Consider the following 13,789-nt stretch of genomic DNA (forward strand, 5'->3'; position numbering starts at 1 on the left):
CCACAGACGTGCAGTGCCACCAGAGATGTGCAGTGCCACCAGAGACGTGCAGTGCCACCAGAGACGTGCAGCACCACCAGAGACGTGCAGTGCCACCACGGACATGCAGTGCCACCACGGACGTGCAGTGCCACCACGGATGTGCAGCGCCACCACGGACGTGCAGCGCCACCACGGATTTGCAGTGCCACCACAGATGTGCAGCGCCACCAGAGACGTGCAGCGCCACCAGAGACGTGCAGCGCCACCAGAGACGTGCAGCGTCACCATGGACGTGCAGCGCCACCAGAGACGTGCAGTGCCACCAGAGACGTGCAGCGCCACCACAGAGTGCAGTGCCACCAGAGACGTGCAGCGCCACCACAGAGTGCAGTGCCACCTCATCGTTTTCGTCTGCAGTTCCTTGAGGACATGTGCTGTTGAGCGCTGTTTCTGTGCCTGGCTACTATCTAGTTACCTTCTTTGGTGAGGTGATGCTTTAGACCTTTTGATTAAAATTTCAGTTCATTAGTGTTGAGCTTCAAGTTTATTTTGTGGATGTTAGATGCCAATCCTTTGATGAATATGTGTTTTATAGTATTTTCTCCCTACCTGAGACTTGTCACTTTTATGTCCTCAACGTTATCGCAGACAGGGCATACATTTTAAATTTTAGTGGGCTGCCATTTATCAACCTTTGTGCCAAGTATCCTACTTTTGTTGTCACATCTAAAAAGCCATCACCGCCACTGGGCTAAATCCAGGTCCTCTAAAAGAGCAGTCAGTGCTCTTAACCACTGAGCCATCTGTCCAGTCCCTGCCCCAACCTTCTTAACAAAATGGACCTCATTCATCCCAACTGTAGCAGCCCTGCCTGCATCTCAATCCCCAGACAAATGAATTTTCTCTTAATTCTCCCATTATGCTTCAAGCCCTTCCTCTCCTTCCCCCCTTACCTCCATTCACAGTGCATTCCCTTCATTTGAACACTTTTTTTCTTGCTCTGCTCTCTCCCCACTTGTCTGGCTTTTAGGAAAATATTCTTCCCAAGATCCCTTCTGTACTCTTCCCCAGAAACCTCCAAGTAAATTAAACGACTTGTTGAATTAACACTCCACATACAATCCACCCATCTTCACGAAAATGGTAGCTATATCTACACTGCTATCCAAACAATGCCTCACACAGGAAGGAATCAAATATTTACTGAATGAACTAAGACAATCCCAAAGCAGCCAGCTTGCTTGCGCTGTTCAGTATTTCTGGCCCACCCGCAATCACACATAACTTTAACAGCTTCCCTGTGCGTGTGGAATTGAAGCTTCCAATATAACACTTTGATCATAAACCAAATGATGAAGGCTTATAGAAATGTTTTCCTATCTAGGTTATTGATGGCATAGTGAAACTAAAATGGCATGGTTTATACAGCAGTCTTCTTAGAGACGGGCTCTGGATCGAGAACATTGAGAATCTGAAAGTGGAAGAAATAAGGAGACCCCAAGGGATAAACTGCTATTTTCAATAAGATGAATGTGCTGTTCCTAGAAGCCAGGCCATAAAAGGAAACTAAGATCCTCTGTGGGACGGATCTTTCTCCTTTGCCATTTGGGCTTGTAAGCCTGTCTCCACTCGGTAACAGATAGTCAGTAATGGCTGACAAATGGCCAGAGCTCTTCTGCCATCTGAACCCAAGCACAAGCAGAGTGACTCTGCCTTCTTCTTCTCTGGGTGTCCTACGGGTGAAGCAACGGCCTCACACACTGCCATCTGATTGGTGACACTACCCAGGGAAGTGAATAGTCTGGGTGTCATGGTTCTCACCACGAGGAGACCGGGGCACACCCAGAAACTTTAAAGCAATTTGTTCAGATGTTAGTGCCAGAAACATAAATACATAAATAAAACCCAGGTCTCCGTATCTTTCTTCACTGTGCCCTAAGAGAGTAACAGATAGATTTCCAAAGCTGAGCTGTGCCTGCAGACTTTCAACAGTCCTAGCATAACTGTCACAGGGGTCAGCTTAATGATGAGGTATGCTGTGGCTGAGGCCGTTGGGTCCTGCCTCAGATACGGGAAGCCTGGCAAGGACATCCTCAGAAGGGGATGCTTTGTCCTCTAGAGGAACAGGATTCAGGACTGAAGGCTGCTTTGCGTGGGGACAGCTTTTTCACACAAATCGCATATGAACTGTCTCAGTGGTCTTGTTTTCACTTACCCAGCTGTGACACTCAAAGAGCATTGGTCATGTTGCTTGGCAAGCTGAGACACAAAACAGGACCAGAGAGGACATTGAAGCAAATGGCTGTTTGCCAATTACCCAGATCCAAAGCAGAAGTGGTTCAGGTGCTCAGTCAAAGGACCCGAGGAAGTGAAGAAAATACTTAATGGGGCTGCAGAGAGAGCTCAGAGGTTAAGAACACAGCCTGCTCTTCCAAAGGTCCTGAGTTCAATTCTCAACATCCACATGGTGACTCACAACCATCTATAATGAGATATGGTGCCCTCTTCTGGTCTGTAGGCATACATGCAGGCAGAACACTGCATATATAGTAAACAAATCTTTAAAAAAGAAAAGAAAATGCTTGACAGAGGGCCTCTTCTTCTGTGAGTTAGTTTGTAGCTCTTGGTTGATCATCTTTAAATTTCAATTTTCTTTCATATAAGAATCTACAGAAAACAGTTCAGGTAAATCTTAAAAATCAAGGAAGGGTAAGGTTACACACACCATCTACCTGGTTGTGACTGCCCAGGGGTTCTTCAGGTCTGGGGTCCATTTTAATTTTTTATAACAAATGAGTACAAGCTGAAAGTCAGGGTTAAAGGTGAAGTCTGGGTGTTGGAATGATTTTTGCTTTAAAATTCTATGAATCTAAAGTACTGGGTTGATTTGTTGCCCTAGATAATTAGGTTGAGATCTCCCAGGCAAGGAGCCTGTGCACCTGAACTTTTGGAAGTAGCTCTTTGCATGTGTGGACAGTTAAGATGACGTCATTAGGATAGGACATACCCTGTATGTCACTTCCCTGGGTAGTGTCACCAATCAGATGGCAGTGTGTGAGGCCGTTGCTTCACCCGTAGGACACCCAGAGAAGAAGAAGGCAGAGTCACTCTGCTTGTGCTTGGGTTCAGATGGCAGAAGAGCTCTGGCCATTTGTCAGCCATTACTGACTATCTGTTACCGAGTGGAGACAGGCTTACAAGCCCAAATGGCAAAGGAGAAAGATCCATCCTAGAGCGACGTGTGAACAGAGGAAAACAGTGTATGAAGATACAGATACCCGAAACAATACAGAGAAACCCTGTCTCGTAAAAACAAACAAACAAACAAACAAACAAACAAAAAAAAGATACAGATGCATAGGGAGTCTGCCAGGTGACAAGAGGAGTGAGGGAAGAATTAACGGAGCTGCAAGCTAAGGAAAGACAAAGAAGGATTCTACCAGCATCTCAGAGGCAGCGAGGCCTCCTTACCTTCAGTCTTCAAGTCCCCAGAAATAGGAAGGAATAAATAACTATCATTTAAAGCACTTGGCTTGCGATACTGTGTTGTGGTCATCCTAGGCCAAACCTGGCCTAACCTGTTGCCGCTACATATACTACTCTGAGCTTCACCGGGGCTCCTGGCCACACCTCTCTACTCTCTGCTCATCCAGAAGCAGACACAAAGGCCAGGATGTCAGGTTTCTGTCTGTTATTATGAAGCATACTAGACAAACAAACCAGTAGAGAAAATAATGTAACAAACATTTGTGCAAAGACTCAGTGGGAGACATGAAGAGACATGAAGAATGTTTTCATTTAACATCACCTTTGTCCTTAAAGCAATCACTGGAGCAGACAGTCCTTCATGGGTCTCTTACCCAAAAGGGTTGGTTGAAATTTTTCCTTCTTTTTTTGTTATGTTAAGGATATTTGCTGAGCAAACAACATCATGAATTCACAATGCCTCCCTTTAGAGCTAAAGACAAGAGGTTTTCTTGCTTGTTGTAAAATATTTAGGTACTAATATCTAATCTCAGGGTTCCTCTCCTGTAGAGCAACTTATTGCAGGAATGTAGGCACCCATCTAGGCCTACTCATGTTCAGAATACTAAGCAAGGAGCAGTGATGCTAATACTGTGTGTTGTGACAAGTTGTTTATCTCCAACTGGGACATTTTATCTTTTCCTAGTATTGTCTAACATGGCAGATGGGTTGGAGTCTCAGATCCTTTCAAGTTTATGGACTCTAGCATCTCATGTTTGATCTTCATTCTTTTCACGCAGATATGTTTTATCAAAAGTACATATATAAACACATAGCGTTGCTTTCCTTAGTCTCAAGGTTACCTAAAAGGGACTATGCAATGTGGGTCACTTGTCTGCCTGCTCTCTCTCCATTTATCCTTGTGAGCTTTGTCCACACTGATCCGTATTCCTGTCATTCATATTAACCAGTGAGCAGCCTCCTGTTGCAGGGCATCTTTTGTTCTTCTGTTGCATATCTTGCTTTTGTTTCATTTGCTTGTAATAAACTTTCTTATTCTAGATTCATGTGTGGGTATATGTGTGCTTGTGTTGGAGTTCTTGTCTATAAACATAAGAGGGAAAGATAGTGCATCTTCAGCTCAGGTCTCTATTTTCCACTTGCTTCATGAAGTGGTTGTTGAGACATAACACATTTATTAGCAGTATGCAAGAGTTCCTGTCTCATTCTATAGCCTTGTAAGCATGGTAGGACTGAATTTGAGACTGTGTCTTCATAGGAATCTAAAGTGATGACTGTGTTTTCATATGTCCTTAGGTCATTCTTTCTTCTTTAGAAGCTGCTCACATCCTGTCTTCATCAGTCTTCTATTGCTGTGAAGAGATGCCATGACTCTTATAAAGGACAACATTAAGTTGGGGCTGGCTTACATCTCAGAGGTCTAATCCTCTGCTGTCATTGTGGGAAGCATGGTACTGGAGAGTAGCTGGGAGTTCTACATCTGAATCCAAAGGCAGTAGGCAGAGAGAGAGAGAGAGAGATAGAGAGAGAGACAGAGACAGACAGAGACAGAGACACAGAGAGACAGAGACACAGAGAGAGACAGAGACAGAGAGACAGAGACAGAGACAGAGAGACAGAGAGAGAGACAGAGAGAGATAGAGAGAGAGACAGAGACAGACAGAGACAGAGACACAGAGAGACAGAGACACAGAGAGAGACAGAGACAGAGAGACAGAGACAGAGACAGAGAGACAGAGAGAGAGACAGAGAGAGATAGAGAGAGAGACAGAGACAGACAGAGACAGAGACACAGAGAGACAGAGACACAGAGAGAGACAGAGACAGAGACAGAGAGACAGAGACACAGACAGAGACACAGACACAGAGACACAGAGAGAGACAGAGGCTTGAACACCCATTGACACACTTCCTCCATCAAAGCCATGCCTACTCCAACAAGGCTACACCTCCTAATCTCTGTCATTTAACACCACTCCCTAATAACCAAGCATTCAAATATGTGAGCCTATGCTACGGGGCCATTTCTGTTCAAAACACTATACATCCTTACTCTAATTTTCCATTTACTGGGGGTTTTGATAATTATGAGTTCTTTATCTATTTGAAATGCAGGTCTGTTGCAAATGTACATATATGTCCTAGCACACAGCTGTCTCTTTGTATCATGTATGGTTCTTCTAAAGCATCTTGATTTCCTACTGGAATAATACAAGACTCACAGTGGTGCTTGCTTGAGTCAATATTTAAAAACGGGATGGCAGGATATTTTAACCAAGCATTTGTGGCAGCTGAGTCTCAGGAAATTTGGTTTCTGTCATGCTTCTTTAGCACCTGACTGTCTTTGGAAAGTCACATTACTTCTGTGTGTCAGGCTTTCACATCTGTAAGTGAAAGAGTTGGATAGATGATCTCCCTGTCATCTGTCTATACGGATGTTTTCTAATACTGTACATCAAAATTATATGTACCAATCAGGCAATAGCAGAGCTTGCGTGGAAGAGCCACCTTCATTAATTCGAAGGTAATGAGCCTGATCTAGTCTTCATTGACTTACCCATAGGGTAGGCATTGTGTGAGCCAAAGCTCATTACCACACTCTGACAAGTTAGCATGCCTTCTCTGCGGGAAGGTTTCCTTTGAATATATATCTCCAGTCTTCCAGAGCTCCTGAGTCAGGGTCTATGCTCAGTGACTATTGGGAGCATGGGTGTAAAGGGGTAAAAGGAGGATGGGAGTAGCTAAACACCAGTAAACACAACAGAGTTGGCAACGCAGTTACACATTAGCGAAGGGGCTACCCAACACCTGTAGCCGTTTTACAAGTACAGTCTGTTTTTCAAGAGCAGAGGGGTGTGTCCTGGTATGTTCAATGATGGAAGCCAACAGCCTGTGTCTGAATCTGAGGGTTCATGGAACAGAGGGGCAGTCTCATTATTTTAGCAGAAATGAAGTCAACTTTGAATTACACTCATTTTCATCCTTTATTTGCAAGAAAAGTGTACCACTTCCAATTCTGAGCTTTTTCCTGGTGACAAAAAAGATTAAAAAGGTGGCCTCCAAGCTTTCAGGGGTTTCATAAGCATGATCTGTGTACAACCAGAGGCAGAGATGCTTGTATAATTCTCTACTGTCTATAATGTGATTTCCCTCTTGTAGTAAGTACAGGAAGAAAGATGATCTATGTAATGAAAGTACTCTTTTTGCTGTGGAAACAAGCGGAAGTAAAAGGAGAGAGATCGTAGACTTTCAGAACAGTCTACACCAAGGTGTCAGAGTCCAGGCAGAATGGCCAGTGTCCACCTTCGTTAGGCTGTCTCTTCACACAGTCTACTTCACTGTGGTAGGCATAATCCAATGTTCTCAGCTGCTCATTAGCGTTTGGAAAGGCAGAGCGGATTTTGAGCAAGGTTCTTGTTCCTTTCCTCTGGGTAACATGTTATCTGTTCATCTTGCAAAACCACCCAGTGTTGTACAGCTCCTACTTTGGTATCCTTTGGGCAATTTATTATGTCCATATCTCTGAGTTTGTTTTTATCATGGATGGTAAGATCATAATTGAGTAATTTTTTTAAAAAGGCAAGTAGATTATGAAAGCTATACCAGGAAGATCAGGACATGGGGATAGGTGAGCAGGGCAGGGGCTTAATACAGCAATGATGTATCTGTTGTGATGCCCCATGGCAGTCCCAACAATAACAGCTTCCAGGCTGCTGTAAGGACGCCAAGCTCATGGTCAAGCATCTCACAGTAACACATAAATACCAACTGCCCACCCGTATATATATATATGTGTGTGTGTGTGTGTGTGTGTGTGTGTGTGTGTGTGTGTGTGTGTGTTAGAAATGTATAGTTTTAGGCTTGCTCTTCACCGGCTGAATCAGAAACCTCCCACAGCTGAGGTAAGGCTAGAATTGCTTTCTTATAATGAAGTGTGAAAAAAATTGTGAGCAACTCCCTCTGACACCAAGTATCTAAGAAGGAGGCTGTATCTAAGTGAATGAAGGGACGAGACATGCCGAAGAAGCAGCTTGCCTGTGCCAGTTTGCCTGCGTTCTGGCTGTTCTAAGTAAACCATGCTGTAAAAATGCACGCTGCCTGGTAGTGGGATGTTTGAATTACAATCGCCAAAGTCAACCTGCTTCTAAGGCAAGTTATTCTGTCAGGCTCTGGGGGTTCTGGAAACAATATTGGCAACTCCCCAGAAGAGCCAGGAAGCTAAAATACCAGGTAGTGCTGTAATCAGCACTTGGGAAAATGAGCCAGGGAGATCTTGGATTCAAGTCCAGCTTGAACTACTTGAGAAATCCTGTCTCAAAATCAAAGCAGAAACAAAGAAACAAAAATAAAATACAGTCTACAACAGCAGGTAGCTTTTTACCCACTAGGATGACAGTATTGAGGATGGCAGTAGCAAGTCCTGACAGACAAGTAAAAAAATAAGGAGTGTTGCTGGAAATGTAAAGTACTGGAGTGTAAAAATGATACAACTCTGGAAAACATTTTGGCAGTTCCTCAAAAAATTGAACATAGAGTTACCATGTCTCTCAGAAATCCAATCACAGTATATACCAAGAAAGCATTGAAAACATATAGTCACACAAAGTTGCCACACAAATATTCATGGCAGCATTGTTTGTAAATACCTCAAATGTGAAAGAAACATAAATAATCAACTAAAGAATAGATAAATAAAATGTTTTATATTCATACAATAAAGAAGAACCAAGTATTGGTATCAAATAAAACAAACCAGGTACAGTGTATGGATTGAATTTGAACCCAGTTTGAAAAAAACTTAGAAAAGGCAATTCCTGAAACAATTGAAAAGCTACAAACACTATGTAAATATCAGATAAATTAAAAGAATTACAGTGGTAGTGAGATCATACTGCTCATGTTTTTAAGGTTTATTAATTTTTAATCATATGTGCATATATACTTGTCTACATGTATGTATATCATGTGCATGCCTGGTACCCTAGGAGGCCAGAAGAGGGCATTGGATCCCCAGAAGTGGAGTTACAGACAGTTGTGAGCTACCAGATGGATACTGGGAACCAAACATGGGTCCTCTACAAGAGCATCAAGAGCTCTTAACTGCTTAGCCATCTCTCTTGCCGCTGTTAATGGATTTTTGTTAAGGATGTTCTACTAGAGATATCCATTAAGCTATTTGATGATTAAGTAATATGCGTTTGTGTGTGTGTTTCAGAATACAGTGAAGGAGTGTGTGGAAATGGAAAGCATGAATAAAATAAAATATATTTGTTAATAGTTATCAAAGCTGAGTGGTCTGTAACTATTTATTATAGTTTTCTTGTTACTTTGGCATAGCACTGAAAAATTTTCAGAGCCTTTGAAGGTCTTTGACATGGAGAGTGACAGATGAAACTGACATCGTAAGGGATACAGCCGAGATCAAGAAGAGTATTAGGGGACTCAAACCCATAGAGAAAAGAGACTGTCAAGAGAGCATAGAGGTGGCTAGTCCCAGCACTTGGGAAACAGAGGCAGCAGATTTCTGTGAGTTCGAGACCAGCCTGCTGTGCTGATCTACAAAGACAAGCACTGTCTCAAAAAACCAAAAACCAAAACAAACAAACAAACAAAAAAACCGACGTGGGAGAGAGGCTTGGATAAGAACAGTATGAAGGAGTTAGAAGCGGCAGGAGTAGGGACCAAGCAGGTCCCTCGGGTTTCAGGCTTAGATGAATAGATGCATGATGGAACCATTCATTAAATAAATAACATTACACTGGGTGGTGGTGGCACATATCTTTAATACCAGCACTCAGGAGGCAGAGGCAGGCGAATCTCTGTGAGTTTGAGGTCAGCCTGGTTTACAATGCTACATAGAGAAACCCTGTCTTGAAAAAAGCAAAATAATAATAATAATAACATTACAGTCAGAAGAGAAGGGAATGGGAGATTCCATGTAGCCACATTGAGTTTAAAAGTCCTGCTTAACAGTCCCAGAATTTAACAAAGAGGCCTGCTCTAGAGGTACAGTTTGAGCAATTATCAACTGCAACAGTTTCCATGGAAACACACTGTAGGCACAGGAAATGATCCTTTGGGGAGCAAGCACTTCTTAACAAATTAATAAATTAATGCTAACATTAAAAATGTGAAGCAGAAGTTTGATTAGGGAGAATTCAGAGAACTAAGGGCTGATTACAGCACACAGGCTAGCTTGTTTCCTCTTGGCCTGTGTGTGTGTGTGTGTGTGTGTGTGTGTGTGTGTGTGTGTGTGTGTGTGTGTACACATGTGTAGCTGGAAACCTGGAGGTTGTGGATAAGAGCCATCCTCAGTTCTCACCCACCTTATTCACTGAGGCAGCATCAAATCAAAAGCCCATAGAGCTCATTTCTCTAGCCAGCCTGCCCCTGTTTCCATCAACTGTGGCTGAAATTACAGGAAGACATGGTCCACCCCATGTTTTACTTGGAGTCTAGAGATGCTCTAACCACTGACCTACCTGATGAGCCATTTGACTGGTCCCTTAATAAAGAAACTTTCAAGAGAATATAAAGGCACATAAATATGTCATGTAGAAGATGAAGTTTTAGTTTTTCTTTTACTCTGTATTTTCCTTTATCATCTTCTGTATTTTGTATGGTACTACAAAGTTTTCAGGAAAACTCCAAAACCCAGAAGCCCCAGAAGCAGACTTAGCTTCCCATTGCCATCTAGGACGGAGACTCTGTTGGTCAGCTGTGTGCTCTCGGGCAGAGTGGCAAGCTGTGGGTATGGAAGGGCTTGTTAGTGACTTATCCTGGAGCAGGAGGATTTAGTCCCAAAGGATTGCTGCAGCCGGAGAGGGGGCAACAGACCAACTCTTAGGCTGTTTGTTTTTGTTTGTTCTGTTTTTTAAGGAATTGAAACAGAATGACTTACCATACCCAAAGTCTGTCAGCAGTTCGGGGTCTTGTAGACTGTGAGTAGTTTGGAATGTTAGAGATTTTATATTATTTGTATTTCTAGTCAAATAAGAAAAGAGTCCATTGAAGTCCACTTTTCTCTCCTGGAGTTAGTTATTCTTGAAGCCTTATGTTGCCTGCGTGGTCCCAACCCCCAGCCCTGCTATTTGAAGGCTCCATAATTCTCCTCATCCAAGAATAATCGAATCAGAATTTTAAGCAAATCGTATCCAGGCACCAATTATTCTACATTTCCTGGGGCAACTTCAGCGTGCGGTCAAGGTTGAGGCCTGCTCTGGATGCCACATGAATAATGAAGGACAGCTGGGGAGTTTGGGTTGCCTGTCGTGAGAAGAAATGTCAGGAGTGAGTGAGCTTGCGTTCGCCTGCCTCACAGGTGACGGCTGTGCGGGTCCACGTGAACAGTTCCTCTGAGAACCTGGACTACCCAGTCCTCGTGGTAGTTCGGCAGCAGAAAGAAGTGTTGTCCTGGCAGGTCCCTCTGCTCTTCCAAGGACTGTAAGTATCCTCTGCCCCGCCACTTGACTGCATTCGACATTCTTCAATGAGCTTAGACTTAGATGGGCTTTTATCATCATCATCATCATCATCATCATCATGACCATTGTTGGTATCACCATTATTTGTTTTCTTTTTATCTTAGCCAGAAAAGAACTCAGACATGGGAATGCCAGGGTAGTGCATACCTCAGGCTGCTCAGCACTATACATTTCCATTCTTTTAGATTTTCAGATAAACATTCCATCTAGATTTTCAATACCTGGGAGAACTTACACCATTTAATAATTTACTGAAGTATTCAATTTCCCCCTGTTTTGCAAAATGGATCATCCCATAGTCATTAAACGGGTTGGGCCCAGCAGGCAACATATAAGCAGCACCAACCCGTTCTTCAAAAATGCCTCTTCTACGCACACTCTTTACTCGGGAGTGCTTACAGAGCAGTGCTAAGTGGGAGGTTTGGGAAGACACTATGACAAACCACAGAAGTCCCTGTCCTGGCAGAGTCCCTGTTTTGCTGAAGAGAGCGCAATATGGCATAAATGTGTGGCACCAATACAAAGCCCAGAAGGCATAGAGAAATGGGCACCTACTGAGGTGTCATTACATGGTTTTTAAAGGTTCAGGAATTTGAGGGTTACATACTAATTCTGATACTTTTAACTTGAAATTAGTGAAGTTGAAGGGGAAAAGACTCCTCTGCTGGTTTAATCAGAGGAGCTCCTCCCTCAAATATTGGCGTTTTTATTTGAACAATTGGGAGTCTAACTTAATGCTATGTAGGCACTGCTAAGTAAACGAATCAGGACATAACAGTCCCCATGTCCCTGTCATCCAACAGATGCCAACAAGTGCCCTGAGACTGATAGCAGTAGATCCAGCCTGAAATTGAACTTGAAGCCAGATTAGAGAGGAGCAAAGTGAGGCAGCATTCTCCCTGGCCCTGTTCACTGTGACTCCTTCTTGCTGATGGTGTCCGTACCCACCCCTGCAGATACCAGCGGAGCTACAACTACCAGGAAGTCAGCCGCACTCTTTGTCCATCAAAAGCAACCAATGAAACTGGCCCTCTGCAGCAACTGATCTTTGTAGACGTAGCATCCATGGCTCCCCACGGCGCCCACTACAAGTTGCTGGTCACCAAAATCAAACACTTCCAGCTCCGGTAAGTGGGCGCACGTGGCTCTTTGCTTTCTGCTTTGCCTGTGGATGCTCAGCTCAGCAGCCATCTTTACAGATGAGCCCGGCATGACTTCAACAGAGAGCTCAACTTGAGCCTTCAGGGAAGCCGTGCCTTTGCCAGTGGTACCTTTGATCTGTTACTGTCCCCTGGAGGCGACCTATGTGAATTGCAGGGCTGGTATTCAGTGAGGTAATTCGACCCCTAGGAAAGGAACACTGTGAAACTGAAGTCATTGGGTCACAGCTCTTTGCAAGTGTTAATGAATGACTTGCAAATCTATCCCGCTGAGTTGTTTTCTGGTTTTGCCTCGTGAAATATGACTTCCTGTCATCAAGCAGACTTTGCGAACATTATGAAACACAGTTGAGAGCTTGTGTGTGATGAAGATAAGCCTGAGAAGAGGTGGTAGCTGGCCTATGTGTGTTTTCTTCCTTCCTCAATTCACTAACTTTGCTGGTAAGCCAGATTTCCAGAGGATGGTGGTCATACAGTCCAGATGAGGGCTGTGGTTAGAACCAGGCTCCAACTATGGAGAATCAACCCTGACAATGAAGTTTCTGCCGCCATACAGCTCGGAATGGCAGCCTAGAATGCATATAGAACATTTCGCTGGTGTCCAGAGGTTTTTGTTGTTCTTATTTGAGACTGGAGTCTTACTTATTCAAATTCAGATTTTAAAATAAGATGTTTCTGCCTTTAAGCCTTCCTCCCACTCCTTACACCATCTTCCCAGCAGCTCCCAACAGCAACGGGCCATTCTGTGTCATTAGAGGGCATAGTTGGAGACGGTGGGGGGGGGCCCTAGGAACAACAGGCAGCCACTGGATCGTGGGGTAGGAGGAACATAGGGAGGCATTGAGAACACAGTTGTCTACATTGCACTATTAGTTATGTGAAGAATGAGTTGAAGGGACAGTATTAGATGTGGAGAAGTTAGAAGATGGTCAAGGTAAAAAATGAGGAGAATGTAAGAGGTGAAATTCACAAAACTTGAATGAATATGAAGGAAAGGGGGAATGGGAGGGTTGAGAATGGCATCGCACTTTGTTAGAGGCAATGAAGATTGAATGGTTGTTGACTGCATGACCAATCTCAAGCAGGAGCTGCTTCACATAGAACCTGGTCATGGGGATTCACAGTTGATCGCTTCCCCTCTCTCCCTGGGTTAGAAAGCACTTGAAACGTACAAATCACTGGAACTTTGCTAGAATGAGATACTTTTTGATCTTCAGCTACATCTTTTGCTTTATGGGGAATGTCAGACGTCATGATTACAACATTCCCAACAAGGTATATCCTCACCATGAACTCCAATGTAGTTATTGGTCCAATGGTCCAGTGTGGAGGTAGTTCCCTTGAAGTATGGCGAAGCTGTGGGCCGATCTGTTCCTACGGGCTTGGCCTGTATTTGGTATATTAAGGGGAAATACTCCACGGCACCTGGAGTTGAAAACCTCAGAATGACTGCAGGCTGTCTTTTAGACATTCCCAATGACTGGAGTCTGGGCTGGGTGTTTCCAAGGAACTGAAATAAAGGCACACAGATTTCAGATTAGAAAAACAACAACAACAAAAAACTATTCCAAAGCAAACAAGTTATACATCATAAGTACGTGGTCAGAAACCAGGCAGTGGTGGTGCATGCCTTTGATCCCAGCACTTGGGGGGTAGAGGCAGGAGGATCTCTGTGAG

The 13,789-nt window shown here is 43.7% G+C and overlaps 1 protein-coding gene across 4 annotated transcripts in view; it reads left to right on the top strand.

The window, feature by feature from the left end:
- Positions 1-13,789, top strand: part of Sidt1 (SID1 transmembrane family member 1) — an 83,269-nt gene that overhangs the window by 15,291 nt on the left and 54,189 nt on the right. For all 4 annotated transcript variants that reach the window (XM_040750790.1, XM_040750791.1, XM_005074750.4 and 1 more), the window contains exons 2-3: positions 10,790-10,911; positions 11,909-12,079. In XM_040750790.1, the coding sequence (XP_040606724.1) occupies positions 10,790-10,911; positions 11,909-12,079 (293 nt within the window). The remainder of the gene's footprint in view (positions 1-10,789; positions 10,912-11,908; positions 12,080-13,789) is intronic.

This window comes from Mesocricetus auratus, unplaced genomic scaffold (genome assembly GCF_017639785.1).
Source record: "Mesocricetus auratus isolate SY011 unplaced genomic scaffold, BCM_Maur_2.0 Super-Scaffold_100008, whole genome shotgun sequence".
Classification (NCBI taxonomy): Eukaryota; Metazoa; Chordata; class Mammalia; order Rodentia; family Cricetidae; genus Mesocricetus; species Mesocricetus auratus.